The sequence below is a fragment of the Mastomys coucha genome, unplaced genomic scaffold (genome assembly GCF_008632895.1).
Source record: "Mastomys coucha isolate ucsf_1 unplaced genomic scaffold, UCSF_Mcou_1 pScaffold21, whole genome shotgun sequence".
NCBI lineage: Eukaryota > Metazoa > Chordata > Mammalia > Rodentia > Muridae > Mastomys > Mastomys coucha.
This window is the reverse complement of record NW_022196904.1, coordinates 116,071,264-116,087,612: the sequence shown is the minus strand read 5'-3', so window position 1 is coordinate 116,087,612 and position 16,349 is coordinate 116,071,264. Positions and strand designations below refer to the sequence as shown.

Genomic DNA, 16,349 nt, shown 5'->3' with positions numbered 1-16,349 from the left:
CCAAGTTCATGCACATTGTTACAAAAGCCTGGATTTAGGACCAAAGCTAGGATAGATTAATGAATTATTAGTGTATAAATAATGACATTCCAGCGATGGGAAATTATGTACATGCAAAGTAAAATGAAGGCTGTAGTAGTGCTTGAGAATGCCAACACTTGCTGTCTGGTTCCAGTAAGAGGAGAGTGGAGGCTTTGAGAGGTAATGGAATGAGGAATGGTGTGTGGAACAGGAGAAAACATTTAATGGAGCGGCTGATACCAAGCAGGATGAAGAACTCAGTTCTCCAACCTTAGCTACCAGAACATCATTAATTGAGACAGAGTTCCTGGGAGTTTCAGAAAGCTGAAGCTAAGCTGTAGTTGATTTAGGAGTGACTGGGAAATGAGAAAACATTTGCAGCATGCCTGATTCTAGAATGCCAGACAAAAAGTCAGTTCTTAGGGACACCAACTCTGGGCCCCCTCCCCATCTGATGAGTCTATCTCTTTGTGTGCTTGGCCTTCAGTAAATTTCAAGGCTAGCCTGATCTACATAGTAAGTTTGAGGACAACCAGGGCAACCTAGAGAGACCCTGTCTATAAGTAAGTAAGTAAATAAATAAATAGCAACAACAAAAAATTCAGCATGGTGCATCATCAATTGAAAGTTTCCTTCTAAGAATTCAGAAGTAATAACCAAAACGTCAAACAGCCCAGTTTCCATTTCCCTGGCAATGAAGTTAACCCTAAGTCGCTAGACTGTGACCAATCAGTTCTTGATTGCGTGAAGTGTGGTCTCATTCTAGAATTGTAAATTGTGCTAATCAATATCTTTGAATTTAGCTGGTTGGAGTGGCACACAATTTTGATTCCTGTCTTTAATCTGAGCAATAGGAAGGCAGAGACAGATAGGTCTCTGTGAATTTGAGTCCAGTTTATTCTACATAGTTCTGGGACAGCCAGGGCTACAATTAAGATACTCTGTATCGCCAGGCGGTGGTGGCACACGCCTTTAATCCCAGCACTTGGGAGGCAGAGGCAGGTAGATTTCTGAATTAGAGGCCAGCCTGGTCTACAGAGTGAGTTTCAGGACAGCCAGGGCTACACAGAGAAACCCTGTCTCGAAAAACCAAAAAAAAAAAAAAAAAAAAAAAAAAAAAAAAAAAAAAAAAAAAAAAAAAAAAAGATACTCTGTCTCACTGTTGTCCTTCATGTTGCAGCTCCCAGGACAGAGGCTCGCAGATCTTTGTGAGTTCAAGGCCAGCCTGGTCTACATAGTGAGTTTCAGTGTTGCTAGATACAGACCCAAAGACCACTCCCCGTGACTAAAGTTCCATTTGACAATCTGTATTAAGTCGCCAGCGAAATCCTGGAAAGAAACTCATCACAAAGCAGTTTCAACTGCATTTTACAGAAGCTTTTAAAGGGAAAGAGCACAGAAAAACTACATCCTGGTTGGCAATAAGGAAAGCAAGCAGTTTACATGCAATTAGCTGGGAGCTTTTCATCCCAAGATTCTAGAACAGGGTTGGGAACTTTCCCACATTAAAAAAAAAAGGGGGGAGCGGGGGTCAAGTTCAAAGAGAAACTTTGTCACATCAGGATAGCCTTGTCACATTAGGACAGCCAAGGCGACAAAGAGATTCTGTCCGCTCTGTATTCAGAGCTGGGAACTTTGAATATAGAATAAATCAAATGCTTTCAGATTCGTACTTAAAAAGGGAAAGTAGAGCGAAAGTCTGCACTTTGCCAATTCCAACCTGGAAATTCAAAAGCCTGAAAGTGCAGGGACCTCAGGTGACATTTAGTGACTTTTAGTGAGTGACAGACTCCAGGCCCTGGGAAGTTTTGCTTGCGAGACCGGAAGCGAGCCCGAAACAGCCGAATCCCGGGGAGTTAGAACAGAAACTTCCGGTAGCAAGTAGCCGTGATTGGTCGAATCTGAGAGGGAGGCGGTGCCCTCAATTCAAAAGAGGGAAGCGGGCCGAAGAAGGGAGGGCTATGAGCGTTAGGGCTAAGATACGGCTGCAGCGACGGAAGATGGCGTCGGCCACCTCAGGTACGCGGGCCGGGAGGAGAGAGCACCACTGTGTGAGACTTATGGTGTAGCGGTTGTCCCGGAAAATCCAGGCGGCGCGGGGCGGAAGGGCGAGGGAACGCTGGCTGGCGGGCGTGGGGTGGGCGCCACAGCACCCTGTCCTCTCTTCGCTGCCTTCGGCGGTGTGGACCGGGTTGAGACCCTGTCGGGGCTCCAGCTCCTGTCTAGAGCCTGCGTGCTAATGTGTGCGCTGCAATTAGTGTCATCTGTAAAGCCGGGCAGCCTCCCGTCTGTAAAGACTGAGCAGTGAAGAGACGCAGTGTCTGTCTGTCTGTCCAGAGATCCCACTCCAACTGAAGGCTTGTTCTCAGCGGCTTGTGTGAGATCACATGGCAAAGGAAAATCCTTTCCCTCTAGCCTTGGGACTGGATGTTTTCTTCATGTTGAGAAGGCTGCCAGGAGATTCAAATATCTTTCCTAAGACGATTTGCGTATGTGTGTCCTTCCTCTTTCTTTAGGCCGAAATCTGGCCCGTTTGTTTGGCTTTGGGGGAGGCAGACCTTTTTAGGAGAATGTCTGGCCCAGGCAGTGCTGCAGGCATTTTTCGATGAACCGTTTAATGTTTGTACAGAGCTCTGAGGTCATTGCTATTAACGCCCTGTCTTTAAGAAAAAGCTTTATTTTTATCAGTGTGTGCCACCTATGTGTGGATCTCCGCAGAAGCCAGACGAGTGTTGGATCCTCTAAAGCTGGAGTTACTGGCAATTGTGAGCCATCAGATGTGAACCTTGGGAACCAAACTCAGAACTCCTAGAAAAATAGTAGGCACTCTTAATTTCTAAGGCTCACCAGTCCCCTGTACTTGTTTTTTGATAAGAGGCAGCAGGCATAAATGGGGTAAAAAGTTTCTTCAAAATAACACAACTAGTAGATATTGGGAGTCTGGATTCACACTCAGGTAGTTACATTGTAATGCCTCTGCCCTTGACAGTTATGTCCGAATACAGACTGAGACTGTGTTTGGTATGTAGTAAACGTTAAAGTTCTGAATGTCTATTGCCCCTTTCCGAGAGGTTACAATCATTTTCTAATAGTCTCATAAACAAATGTAATATGATGAAATACATTGGTAGATAGGCATAAACTTGTAGTGTAGAATCTGAAACAAACTTTTGGGTATTTTGAGGATTCTTTATTAGGAAAATGATAGCTGGAAGCCCAGTGGTGGTACACACTTTTAATCCCAGGACTCAAGAGGCAGAGGCAGGTGGATCTCTGAGTTCAAAGCCAGCCTGGTCTACAAAGTGAGTTCCAGGAGAAAGAGAGAGGAGAGAGAGAGAGAGAGAGAGAAGAGTAAGGAGGAGGAGGAGGAAGAAGAGGAAGAGGAGCTGGGGTTCAGTTGTCTGTAGTTCCAGTAACAGGGTGAAGTTCACCAGGCTTAGACATGGTGCACATACCAAAATTCTGCACTTTTGTGCTAAATTTTGAATTCATTAGGAAGTCAGATAGAATGCAGACTGAGGGACTGAGTGCCTACTGGATCTTCATGCAGGCAGGCAAAACACATACATAAAAAGATAGTGAAAATGGTAGTTAAAGTAGGTTCGAAGATTGGGTTGACTTTTACTCAACCTTAAAATATCAAAAAAAAAATAAAAAAAACAAGCGCTATTTAGCTATAAAGGAAGCCAAAAATATTATGGCGATTGATTTTTCTCTTTATAATAGAGAGGAGTGGGCTGGGCGGATAGCATAGCCTGATAAAATACTTGTCATGGAAGCGTGAAGACATAGTTTCATCTGTTGAGGAACACTAGGGTTTGATCTTGGCCTCCATGCCCACATGCATTCACACATGGGTGTGGGTGTGCACAAACAGAAGAGTTAAAACCTACCACTAGTGTGATCCTCACACGCAGAAGACCAAGATAGGTGGATTGGGAGCTCAGGGCCAGCCTTTCTCAAAGAACAAAAACAAATATTAAAAAGATAGAGCCAAGGCTAGAGAGATGGCTCAGCAGCTAAGAAAATTGGATGTTCTTCCAGAGAATCCTAGTTGGATTCCCAGGACCCATATGGTGGCTCACAACCAACTGTAACTCCAGTTTTGGAGGATCTGATGCCCTCTTTTGGCTTACACGGGCATCAAGGACATATGAGGTTCTCTTAGGGTTATCATTGCTGTGATGAAACACAGTGATCAAAAGCAAGGTTATGTGGCTTACACTTTTACATTTTAATCCATCACTGAAGGAAGTCAGAACAGGAGCACAAGCAGGGTTGCAACCTATACTCAGGAGCTGACGCAGGGGCCATGGAGGAATGCTGTTTACTGGCTATGCATCATGGTTTGCTCAGCCTGCTTTCTTATAAGACCCCAGGATGGCATCACTCACTAGTTAAGAAAATGTTCTACAGCTTGTTCTTATGGAGGCATGTGCTCGACTGAGAAGGAAGCTTGGAAGGGAGATTTGCCAGTCAGGCAGCTCTTTAATATGAAGGTGGTAGAGAGGAGTCATCAGCTTGAAGATGATATTTTTAAAAGGAACAAAAGATAATTGGTGCCAAGAGAGCAGGTGCCTGTGCCTGTGAAGTGAATCTGAGCTGTCTCACCTAGGGACAACATTGGTACCCCAGTGAGCATGTGGAAGTGTCTGGAGACATTTTGCTCATTACAACTTGGAGCTGAATAAGGAGAGCGCTTTGGGGTTTAGTGGGTCTCTGTTGAACAGTCTGCAGAGTGACAGCCTCGAAACAGATAACTGTACAACTCAAAATGCTAATAATTCAAAAGTTGACAAAGGATGGAACACAGAGAAAACATTTAATTAAGACTGTTAAACTAATGAATAATCAGGAAAAGGGAAATGGATGGCTGGGAAACAATGTCTCATAAGAGTGCTGAATTTTGAATTCCTCTAGAAAGTCAGGATTCAGACTGAGGGACTGAGTGCCTACTGGATCTAGCAGTATAGAGGCCCCTTATGATTTCAAAAACCCAAACAAAACATAATTTTAGAATAAAGAGATCCAGGCTTGAATCTCTTTGAACATTGTTATGATACGATACTTTCCAAGATAAGAGATTATTTTTTACCTTGGGAGATCTTTTTTTTTTAAAGATTTATTTGTTTATTTTATGTATGTGAGTACACTGTCACTGTCTTCAGACACAGCAGAAGACACATCAGATCCCATCACAGATGGTTGTGAGCCACCATGTGGTTGCTGGGAATTGAACTCAGGACCTCTGGAAGAGCAGTCAGTGCTCTTAACCACTGAGCCATCTCTCCAGCTCCAGAGACCTTTTTTTTTAACCTACTGTAAATAGAGGCTTGGGGCTGGAGGAAGGCTCGTCTATAAGGTCTCTTGCTGTTTTCCAAAGAACCTCTGTTGGTTCTGAGCACCTGCATTGGGCTGTTCACAATCTTCTAGACCTCTAGCTCCAGAGGATCCAACACTCAATTCTGGCCTTAGTGGGCACCTCCATAGGTGGGGCATGCATTCATTCAAACATACATATATTATAAATGAAAAATAAAAATTTTTAAAAATAGAGGGTTTTAAAAATCTTTTGTTTTTTGACAATAAAAAATAATTTGGAATTTTTTTTCCTATGACTGAATTACTGGAAAGAAATAGAGTTTGTCAGATAAGAGTTACACGTCTGGCTGGGCGGTGGTGGTGCACGTTTTTGATCCCAGCACTTGGGAGGCAGAGGCAGGTGGATTTCTGAGTTAGAGGCCAGCCTGGTCTACAGAGTGAGTTCCAGGACAATCAGGGCTACTCAGAGAAATCCTGTCTCGAAAAAAAGCCAAAAAAAAAAAAAAAAAAAGAGTTACACGTCTGTACTTTTGTCTTCTTTGTCTTTAGTATTTAACTAGATGATCAACAAGTCATTTCAGTAAAACTCATGACTTTCCCTTTTTTATAGGGTTGTGTGTATGTGTGTGTGTGTACATGTACATAGGGGGGCGGGGTGCCCATAGAGGCCAGAAAAAGGATTTTGGCCTCAAACTCAAGACAATTCTCCTGGCCTGGCCTCTGGGTGGTTACTATGAACCTAACCTGGGTTCTCTGCACAAGAAACAAGTACTCGTAACAACTGAGCCATCTCTCCAGCCCTCTCTTGGTTTTGTCAATGTCCAATGTAAAGTCTTAGAAGAAGAGAGAGAGAGAGAGACAGAGAGAGACAGAGAGAGGTTAAGCCTTTAGCAGTTCAGTGGGGCCCAGCACTATCTGAACCCTTGTTAGAAAGACAAGCTCAGATTCATTCAGAGACTCATGCTGTTCACAGATTTGAACAAAGTCTTCCGTGCTACTTATGTATGAATCACAGTTGGAGAATTCCTCTTTGTGTCTTGTGTCCACCTACCCTACTTAGAGAGCAGAGAAGAAACTAGCTTACCTTGAGGGAAACCCATAGCACAACTGTGATGGTTTGTATATGGTTGGCCCAGGGACTGGCACTATGTGGAGGTGTGAGTGGGTGTGTCACTATGGGAGTGGGGCTTTGCTTCCTGGAAGCTAGTCTTCTGCTTGCTGCCTTCAGAACCAGAGGTGAAACTCTCAGCTCCTCCAGCCCCACATCTGCCTGGATGCTGCCATGCTCCTGCCTTGATGATAATGGACTAAACCTGTAAGCCAGCCCCCATTAAATGTTGTCCTTATAAGACTTGCCTTACGGGGCTGGAGAGATGGCGCAGTGGTTAAGAGCACTGACTGCTCTTCCAGAGATTCTGAGTTCAATTCCCAGCAACCACATGGTGGCTCACAACCATTTGTAATGATGCCCTCTTCTGGTGTTTCTGAAGCAGTGTATTCACATACATAAAATAAATAAATCTTAAAAAAAAAAAAAAAAGACTTGCCTTATATATAACAACAGACACCATGACCAAGGCAACTCTTATAAGGATGACATTAAACTGGGGCTGGCTTACAGGTTCAGAGGTTCAGTCCATTATGATCAAGGCAGGAACATGGCAGCATCCAAGCAGGCATGGTGCAGGAGCTGAGAGTTCTACATCTTCATTTGCAGGCAGCTAGGAATGAGGGTGCCCACACCCAGTGACACACCTACTCCAACATGGTCACACCTCCTAATAGTGCCACTCTCCAGGTCAACCATATTCAAACCATCACAACAACAATGTTGAAAAGAGCTTCCCCTTAAGTAAGAGGCAACCCCGGACCTTCTAGCAAAGTTGATTCCCATTTCTCTGTGTTTCTCCAAATTTAAACACCTAAAACTGTTCTCTTCTAGGACCTGGCCGCTGTGTAAGCAAAGGAAGGCTTAGCCGGCGACCATCTCTAGCTCGTGTAAGGGTGGCTGTGCGACTGCGCCCATTTATGGATGGAGAGACAGAAGAGAAGGAGCCCCCCTGTGTGCGAGCCATAGACAGCTGCTCTCTTGAAGTGGCTAACTGGAGGAAATCGGAGACTCTCAAATATCAGTAAGGTTCAGGCTGCTCCTCCATCTAGGCCTGTCCATTTTGTTACTTTCACAGAGTTTCTGAGATCTGTCTCTCAGGATCCTGTTCCTTGCTAGGCAAAGCTTTATTCTCAACCCTTCCTTTGGTTGTTTAGATGTTAATGGTGTGAGGTGAATACTGTGGAGAAAGACTAGAAGTTGAACTGGGTATCAGTCTTGCAAATTGGGACAAAGGGAGGAAGGAGCATGTGTAGCTCCAAATAGGTTCTAGAAAATGCAGGGGAAGGGTAGGAAAGCAGACCTGGCAGCCAGCCAGAGAAGACCATGTAGATTTGGGAATGGCATACAAGAGGGAAACTACAAGAGACTTACACTTGGCCTGTTAGTCTGGCCTAGAGGGCTGTAGACCACAGGCTGCGTGCAGGTCAGATCTAAGTCTTCCATTTGGTTGCTTTGGTTTTTTTTGTTTGTTTGTTTGGATTTTGTTCTTTTGAAACAAGGTCTCATAAAGTCCAGGCTGGCCTTGAACTGCTGATTCTCTTGTCTTACCTCCTCAGTGCTGAGATCCCAGGTGCTATGCTGACATGCCCAGCACTGTAGACTTTTCTGTAAATACAGTTTTATCACTTGTTTACATAACAATAGCTGCTTAGCTAGCCTTAGAATTAAGCAGTCATGTTCACATGTTCACAAAACCTAAAATATTTATTGTTTGCTTCTTTATAGAAAGTTAGTTTACGGCAGTGCTAATCCCTTAATAATTAGGCTTCTGTTCCTTCCCAGCTTTCTCTTGTCAGCAACATTGAATCACTAGGCCAACCTTTTATCTACCCTGTTACATTGCTACCTCAAGAAAAGTATTGGAAAGACCTTTTACACCATGTTGTGTGACACATTACTGGGGAGATATAGACAAATGTCTGCTGACCACAGGGCGGGAATCACCCAGAGACCTAAGTAAAGATACCACCAGTATCCAACTTGGTGAACCAATATGTTTTATTTGGGTTACTTACAGGAATATAGGTTTATAGGCACAGAAATGACTCAAAGAAAGCTGTCTCAACAAAACCCACCCCAGCATAGGTGACAGCTCACAAAGATGGAGTCCTGGAGCACTCTGCATAGCCTGCAGGGAGTGAGCCTCTTCAGGCAGCTCAGCTGTCTTCTATCTCCAGACTGCTCAGCTGCTCTGAGAGCAACTCTCAGGAGTCCTGGTTTTTATGCTTGGGGGAGGCAGTCGTTTATGTCAGTCTCAGGACTTACTTCCTAAGCTTCAGCTTACCTCCACAAAACACTGCGTCTTGTTTCTGTGCCCTGCTTGGCAACACTTCCTTCTGCCAGCAGAATCATTTATTCCTTATAACATGTTCTTGTCTTTGTCTCCTGAATCAGTGCAGAATATGGGTATCTGGCCAACCAAATTGCGATGTGAGATTAATTTGTTTCCCTAACATCAGTACAATGACTGGATATGGTAGATTTTTCAGAGACACTTTCAAGGTCTTTGTCAAAAAAGTGGGATAGAGCCTTTAGAGCCAGCATCACCTAGGTGAGGGAGTCAACAGGTCATCCCACTAATCTCTTTTTTTCTGCCTACAGGGTTGATGCCTTTTATGGAGAGAAGAGCACTCAGCGGGAAGTCTATGTAGGTTCAGTACAGCCCATCCTAAAGCACTTGCTGGAAGGGCAGAATGCCAGTGTACTTGCCTATGGGCCTACTGGGGCAGGTGAGAGAGGCAGGAGAGAACTAACTATGCATGAGGAAGAGCTAGGAAAATTGAGGGGGGAACTTCATACCTTTCTCTGCTCTTTCCCCAGGGAAGACACACACAATGCTGGGCAGCCCAGAACAGCCTGGAGTGATTCCTCGGGCTCTCATGGACCTCCTCCAACTAGCAAGGGAAGAGAGTGCTGAGGGCCAGCCATGGGACATTTCTGTTGCTATGTCCTATTTAGAGATCTACCAGGAAAAGGTGAGGTGGCAAAGTAACAGGGCCTTCTAGAATGAACATGAAGCTCTCCTCTAGTAAAGAGGTGTGGTGAAGCCTAGACAGACAGGGTTGGGTAGCAAATGGAAGAACCCTAACAACCCAACAGAGAAAAGGATCCTAATCCCCACAAAACAGGCACCCTGGTCAGGGAGAAATGGGCTTCCTCTCACTGCTGCAATAGGTATTAGACCTCCTGGATCCTGCATCAGGAGACCTAATGATCCGAGAAGACTGTCGAGGGAACATCCTGATTCCAGGCCTCACACAGAAGCCCATCACTAGCTTCTCTGACTTCGAGCAGCACTTCCTTCCAGCCAGTAGAAATCGAGTTGTAGGAGCTACCCGGCTTAACCAGCGCTCTTCCCGTAGCCATGCAGTGCTCTTGGTGAAGGTAAGGCCCACTGGCAGAAAGGCCTGGGAAGCCCCTGAAATGTGGACTGAGTCTGGGTCTCTTGTTCTTCCCTTAGGTAGAGCAGCGTGAACGTTTGGCTCCATTTTGCCAGCGGGAAGGAAAACTCTACCTTATTGATTTGGCTGGTTCAGAGGACAACCGTCGCACAGGCAACCAGGGCATTCGGCTCAAAGAGAGTGGAGCCATCAACACCTCCATCTTTGTATTGGGCAAAGTGGTGGATGCATTAAACCAGGGCCTCCCTCGTATACCATATCGGGACAGCAAGCTCACTCGTCTGTTGCAGGTCATGTCCACCCATGTTGAGTCAAAAGGGACAGGAGAAAGCGGCTCTTAGGCCTGCTGGTTAGGGTAGGGAGCGTCTCGTTGTCAAGAAACAGGAATAGGAGTCTGACCCATACTCTAATTCTCACTCCTCAGGACTCTCTGGGAGGCTCAGCTCATAGCATCCTCATTGCCAACATTGCTCCTGAAAGACGCTTTTACCAGGATACAATCTCAGCATTGAACTTCACTGCTAGGTCCAAGGAAGTGATCAACCGGCCTTTCATCAATGAGAGTCTACAGCCTCATGGTGAGGACCAGGGAAGACAGAGGTGGAATGTCAGGACAGTTGGGGAGTTTGCCAAAACCACCAAGCACTAGCACTGAAGCCGACCACTCTGAGTCGTCTTAATATCTCATTAATCTTTTCAGCCTTGGCACCTGTTAAGCTGTCTCAGAAAGAACTGCTAGGCCCATCAGAGGCAAAGAAAGCCAAAAGCCCTGAAGAAGAATCAAGTAGGAGCCCTGAGTCTACAGCAGCTCCAGCATCTGCCTCCCAGAAACTAAGGTGAGAGTCAGGCCTTCCCCGTAGAATCTAAAATAGCTGTAGGAAACAATGGGTTCAGTTTAGCCTGTCAAAAGGTATTCATCTAAACTCACCAAAGGGCCAACCAACCAAATTGGCACTCTGGACAAAGGCAAGCTTAGGTGGGGCATAGCAAGCTTAAACCCTGACCTTGAGGATTCATTGTTAGGAGATGGAGAACCTAAGTTTTTTTTTTTAATTGTTTTCCAGTCTTTTTTTTTTTTTTAAAGATTTATTTATTTTTATATGTAAGTACACTGTAGCTGTTTTCAGATGCACCAGAAGAGGGCGTCAGACCTCATTATGGATGGTTGTGCGCCACCATGTGGTTGCTGGGATTTGAACTCAGGACCTTCGGTAAAGCAGTCAGTGCTCTTACCCACTGAGCCATCTCACCAGCCCCAGAACCTAAGTTTTTAAAGCCAGGAAGCTCATACAGAAAAGAAAGGTGCCCAGCAGTGGTGGTGCACATCTTTAATCCAGCACTTGGGAGGCAGAGGCAAGTGGATCTGAGTTTGAGGCCAGCTTAGTCTACAAAGCAAGTTCTAGAACAGCCAGAGCTACATAGAGAAACCCTGTCTCTAAACTGCTCCCTACCCTACTCTCCAGAAAAGAATGGCTTGTTCTGTGAAAGCCAGGAAAAGTTATTTTTACTGTTTGCTCTACACTTCTTGTGCTGCTCTCCTAAGGCTGAGGCACAGAGAACAGGACATGGCCTGCAGCTTTGAGGAGCTTGTTCAGTGTAGCAAAATCTCACTGGGCATTATTGGAAAAGTGACATTTTCACTTTAAAAAAACAACTTCCATCAAAGGTGAGGTGAAGGTTCTAGGCAGAAAGATGTATGACTGATAGGAATTACTGTGCTTAGTTAGATAGGACTCTGCTGGAGAACAAGGCTCTTCTGTATACAGCCCACTGGATAAAGGCTTCTCCTCATTTTTAGGTCTTTAGTAGCTTTCCTGCTCATGAGGACTACTTTGGGAAGCTTCCCCTACTTGCTTCCCAATGTTTGTGGTATAAATGTGTATGTGTGCATATGCATATGGATGCTTGAGGTTGAAGCTGAGTCTCTGCGTCAGTCACTCTTGTACCTTAGTCACTGAGGTGAGGTCTTAATAAAACCCAGAACTCCCTGCTGAGCCTACTATCCCTAGCCTGCTTGCTTGCTTGGGGCAGCCCTCTGAGGCTGGAATAATAGGCAGGCTGCCACACCCACTTGGCATTTATTATGGGCTCTAAGGATCCAGCTTCCAAGCCCCTTGTTTAGTGGCACGAGCTTTAGCTGCTGAGTTATCTTCCCAGCGCCCCCTCCCTTTCTCCCTATCACAAGAACCTCCTGGACAGGGTAGTATTGTAGGTCCCTAACGTGTGGCATCCAGTGCATATTAACAGCTTATCTGATATTCCAGTATCCCTGAGAGTTTACTTCAACTGAAAAAGACACTATAGTTAGAGACTAGATAACTGCTTAAAGAGTTCCCATCAGGATCCTGAAACAGATAAACTCAGTTCAGGTGTGACAAAGGTAGTCCTGCTGCTGGAGGTGAGGAGAGAGAAGGTAACCGTTTTTTCAACTCAGCCTCTTACAGAAGCTAAGCAATATGGATCCAGCCATGTTGGAGAACCTTCTGAGTATGGAACGTTTGCTGGGTTGCCAGGGGACCCAAGGAACACCTCTACTGAATACCCCAAAGAGAGAGCGAATGGTGCTCATGAAGACAGTGGAAGAAAAGAACTTGGAGATTGAGGTAAATGTTGGGGAAGGTGGCTGAATATTCCAACCAGCTTTAAGAAGCATTCCTAGTATCTTCAGACAGGAAAGGATATATGCTGATCTAGAATTCGGCTTTCATCTAGTTCTGGACGTTTTCTGTCTTCTGTTTGAATATTGCTTGTTTGGTATTTAAGATTTATTTTCATGTATATGGGTTTTATACTGTCTTTTATGACTATGAACCACATGTGTGCAATGTCCACAGAGGTCAGAAGAGGGTGTCAGATACCCTGGGTCTAGAGTTAAGAGACAGTTATGAGCTGCCATATTGGTGGACTCTGGAACAGACCATGTACCTACTTAGCTACTGAGCCATCTCTCTAACCCCTGCTTGAATACACTTAACGTGACTGAAGCCTAAGAAACAACTGAAATCAGATAACAGGGGGAAGAAATCCAAATTAAAAAAACATTATCTGAGTGTCGAGAAATAGCTTAGTGGTTAAGAGCCCATGTTGTTCTGGCAGAGGACCCTAGTTCAGTTGCTAGCACCCACATGGGGCAACAACATCCAGCTTCGGGGTGCTGGCATCTCTCTGAGGTCTTTGGGTGCACACACAGACATGCATACATATACAAAATGGTAAATATATTGCCAGACTAGAGACATGACCCAGCAGTTAAGAACACTGACTCGATTTCTAGCAACTACATGGCAGTTCACGATTGCCTATAACTGCATTTCCAGGGGACCCAACACTGTCTTCTGACCTACAAGGGCACCAGGCACATAGTGCACAGACATCCATGCAGGCAAAACACCCACATGTATAAATAAAGATATATAACCTGCCTAAGCAGGCAGGCAGCTATCTTTTTGTGAATTCAAGGTTGCCTCAATCTACATAGTAAGTTCTAGGCCAGCTGTGGCTACATAGTGAAACCTTATCTTAAAAAAAATCTAGGGCTAGAGAGATACCTCAAAGGTTAAGAACACCGGTTGTTCTTCCAGAGGCCCTAAGTACAATTCCCAGCAACTGCTTAATGGCTCATAACCGTCTGTAATGAGATTTGGTGCCTATGCAGGCATAACGCTGTATACATAATCAAAACAAAAATCTTTAAGAAATGTATTTCATAAAACCTCCTCACATTCAGAGAGGTGGTGGTGCACACCTTTAATTCTAATACTCTGAAGGCAGAGACAGGTAGATCTCTGTTTGAAGCCAGTGCATGGTCCATAGAGTGAGTTTTATAGCATGGTCATAGAGTGGGTTTTATAGCTTGTCTCGAAAGGCCAAAACAAAACCTCCTCACATTGAATACCTTGCTTAAAGACTCATTCTGTCTCTAGGTAGCCCTCTGATCACTAGACCTCCCTTAGTTATTTTGAATTCTGTCTTATCCCACCTCTGTCCTCTTGGACCTCAGAGCTCTACCCGCTCACCTTCCTAACCCACTGCTTTGGGCCTGGAGCTAAATCACATCTCCCCATGATTCTTTCCAACAGAGGCTTAAGATGAAGCAAAAAGAACTGGAAGCCAAGGTGCTGGCCCAGGAGGCACTGGATCCAAGGGAAAAAGAGAACATTCCCACAGTTCTCCAGCCCCCACCCTCTTGTGGTGGCTCCGTGGCAAAGCCCCTGAAAAAGGCTATAGTGATGCCCCTGCAACGGAGTAAGTTTAGTTCCAGGGTCCGGGAAGAAGCAGCTATCTCAAAAAGGAAGAGACGTAAAGAACAGCTATTCTCATGTCACTCATCCTCCCACTGGATCTGAAGCAGCCCTGGATGCTTGTCCTAGGGTGTTGTAGATAGTGGATATGGTGCCACTCAGGAGGGTGAGGCAGGAGGATTACTATGAGATCTAGGTTAGCCTTATAGAGTGAGACCTTGCCTAAAAAAAAAAAAAAAAAAAAAAAAAAAAAAAAAAAAGGAAAAAGGAAAAAAAAGTCATATTGAAAGAAACACAAAATGGTTGGTTGGAAGGAGTTAGGGAAATCAGGAATGGGGGAAGCAAATGGTTGCTAGGAGGGGGGAGGAAAGGAGGTGTCCTGTGCCTATGACCAGTTCCAAACTCCTTTCAGTTCAGAATCAGGCAGAGTCCTCAAACAAGATCCACCTCCTGAAGAAAAGCCACAAAAGGAAGGTGAGCCCCACCCCATTTTCCAGCTGGGAACCTTTTTTTTTTTTGGTGGTGGTGGGGGGCTGAGGTATGGATGTGTTTCATAGAAAATATCTACCACTCTGTTTCTTTTCTTCTTGATGCCCCTTGTGTTTGGATTGGCTACTGACTGGATCTAATGTGGCCCTGCCCTCTAAGAAATGGACAAGTGTTTAAGAAGCTCTCACATAGAATGAAAGATATAATTTTCTTCACACAAAATTAACATTAGTAGAACTGCCCCATTGTAAGGACATGATGCTGTTTTCCCCACATGGGGTTTTTGATTGTTTTCCTTTTTTCTCCCTGTACTGGACATTGAACCCCAGACCTCAAGCATGGTAGGCAAGTGCTCTACCCCTGAATTGTACTTCCTCCCAGTCAGGATTGGTGTGTGGGCTCTTTCACTCATTGAATCTTCACAGCAACTGAGAAAGGAGCTACTAATTATACAAGCACAACAAAATTAGTGATCAGAGGGGAGAGGCTGCAGAGAGGTGGGTATTTACCTGATCGTGGCACAGTCATCCACTGGCCTTTACTGCCATTTCTGTTACCTCATAGCTGGAGCCATCAGATGAGTCAGAAGCTGTGGGAAAGGATGAAGACTGCTGGAAGGTACAGATTAGCCCAGAGCTACTGGCAAATGGGCGCAAAAATTTATTGGATCTGCTGAATAAAGGCTCAGTTCGGGAACTGCGCAGCCTGCATCGCATTGGTCAGAAGAAGGCTCAGCTCATCGTGGGCTGGAGGGAGCTCCATGGCCCCTTTAGTGAGGTAACAACCTGGGGAGACAAGTGCAGTGGGGTGCCCCGGTGCTTTGTCCACTTCCTTGCTATTGTTGCTGTCCCACTAGGTGGAGGACTTGGAATATGTAGAAGGCATCTCTAGGAAGCAGGTGGAGTCTTTCCTGAAGGTAAGACCACCTTTGCCCTTTCTCTACCGGCCTGCATGTTGTACCCCCTCCCCAGCCCACCTTCGGCTGCTCCATTAACGCACTTTCCTCTTCTTTACAGGCGAATCTCTTGAGTTTGGCTGCCAGCCAGCACAGTGGGTCCCTCTTGACGACCAGCTCTTGACACTACCTTTTTCTTTTAAAAATCCTTGTATAGTGACATGTTGTGTAAATACAGTTTTTATTCCGTGCTTGAGCCTGATTTTTGAGGACAGGACGGGGGTGAGAGCCCATAACTACACAGGGGGTCAGAATCAGCTGCGGGACACCCATGTAGGCGCCATCTTCGGGAAACCCCCAAACTAGACCGAGATTGTAAATAAACCACTGGAATGGGGAGGGGACGGTGGCCTAGAAGAATCAAAAAGCTGACGCGAAAGCTTAAGCACAGCGACCGTTAAGCGGGCGCGCGCTTCGAGTTAGCCCCGCCCTGCCGTAACTCCCTCGGCGCGCTCCCCATTCTCCCGCTCGGCGACGACGTCCATGTTATGTGCGCGTGCGCGCGAAATAACGGCTGCTGGCGGAGGGAAGTGGGGGGTGGAATCGTTCAAGTGGGGGAAGAGAAGCCGCCTAGTCTCCCGCGCGCCCACCACCTGCACCATCGCCAGCCAATCAGCAGCCGTCTCGGGGGTCTCGCGCTCGGGGCGACGAGGGCTGCTGGGTGGCTCCCCCGTCCCTCCGCCCTCCAGAGTCCCTCCTGTACCTCCCCCTCCCGCTGGCCCCGCGCGCGCTCGCGCTCGCGCCCGCTCCAGCCTCTTGTGTGTCCTCGCGCCCCCCGCCCGCCCTCCGGCGCGCAGTGTGCTCCGCTC

At 45.9% G+C, this 16,349-nt stretch overlaps 1 protein-coding gene across 1 annotated transcript; it reads left to right on the top strand.

Annotated features, from left to right (window-relative positions):
- Nucleotides 1-1,922: 1,922 nt before the first annotated feature.
- On the top strand, nucleotides 1,923-15,731 carry Kif22 (kinesin family member 22). The gene is made up of 14 exons (XM_031388368.1): nucleotides 1,923-2,040; nucleotides 7,286-7,475; nucleotides 9,056-9,183; nucleotides 9,275-9,429; nucleotides 9,629-9,838; nucleotides 9,915-10,145; nucleotides 10,280-10,433; nucleotides 10,556-10,691; nucleotides 12,290-12,458; nucleotides 13,935-14,100; nucleotides 14,509-14,570; nucleotides 15,150-15,362; nucleotides 15,442-15,501; nucleotides 15,602-15,731. The coding sequence occupies exons 1-14, from the start codon at nucleotides 1,983-1,985 to the stop codon at nucleotides 15,662-15,664; spliced, it is 1,995 nt and encodes a 664-aa protein (XP_031244228.1). The 5' UTR covers nucleotides 1,923-1,982; the 3' UTR covers nucleotides 15,665-15,731.
- Nucleotides 15,732-16,349: the final 618 nt, after the last annotated feature.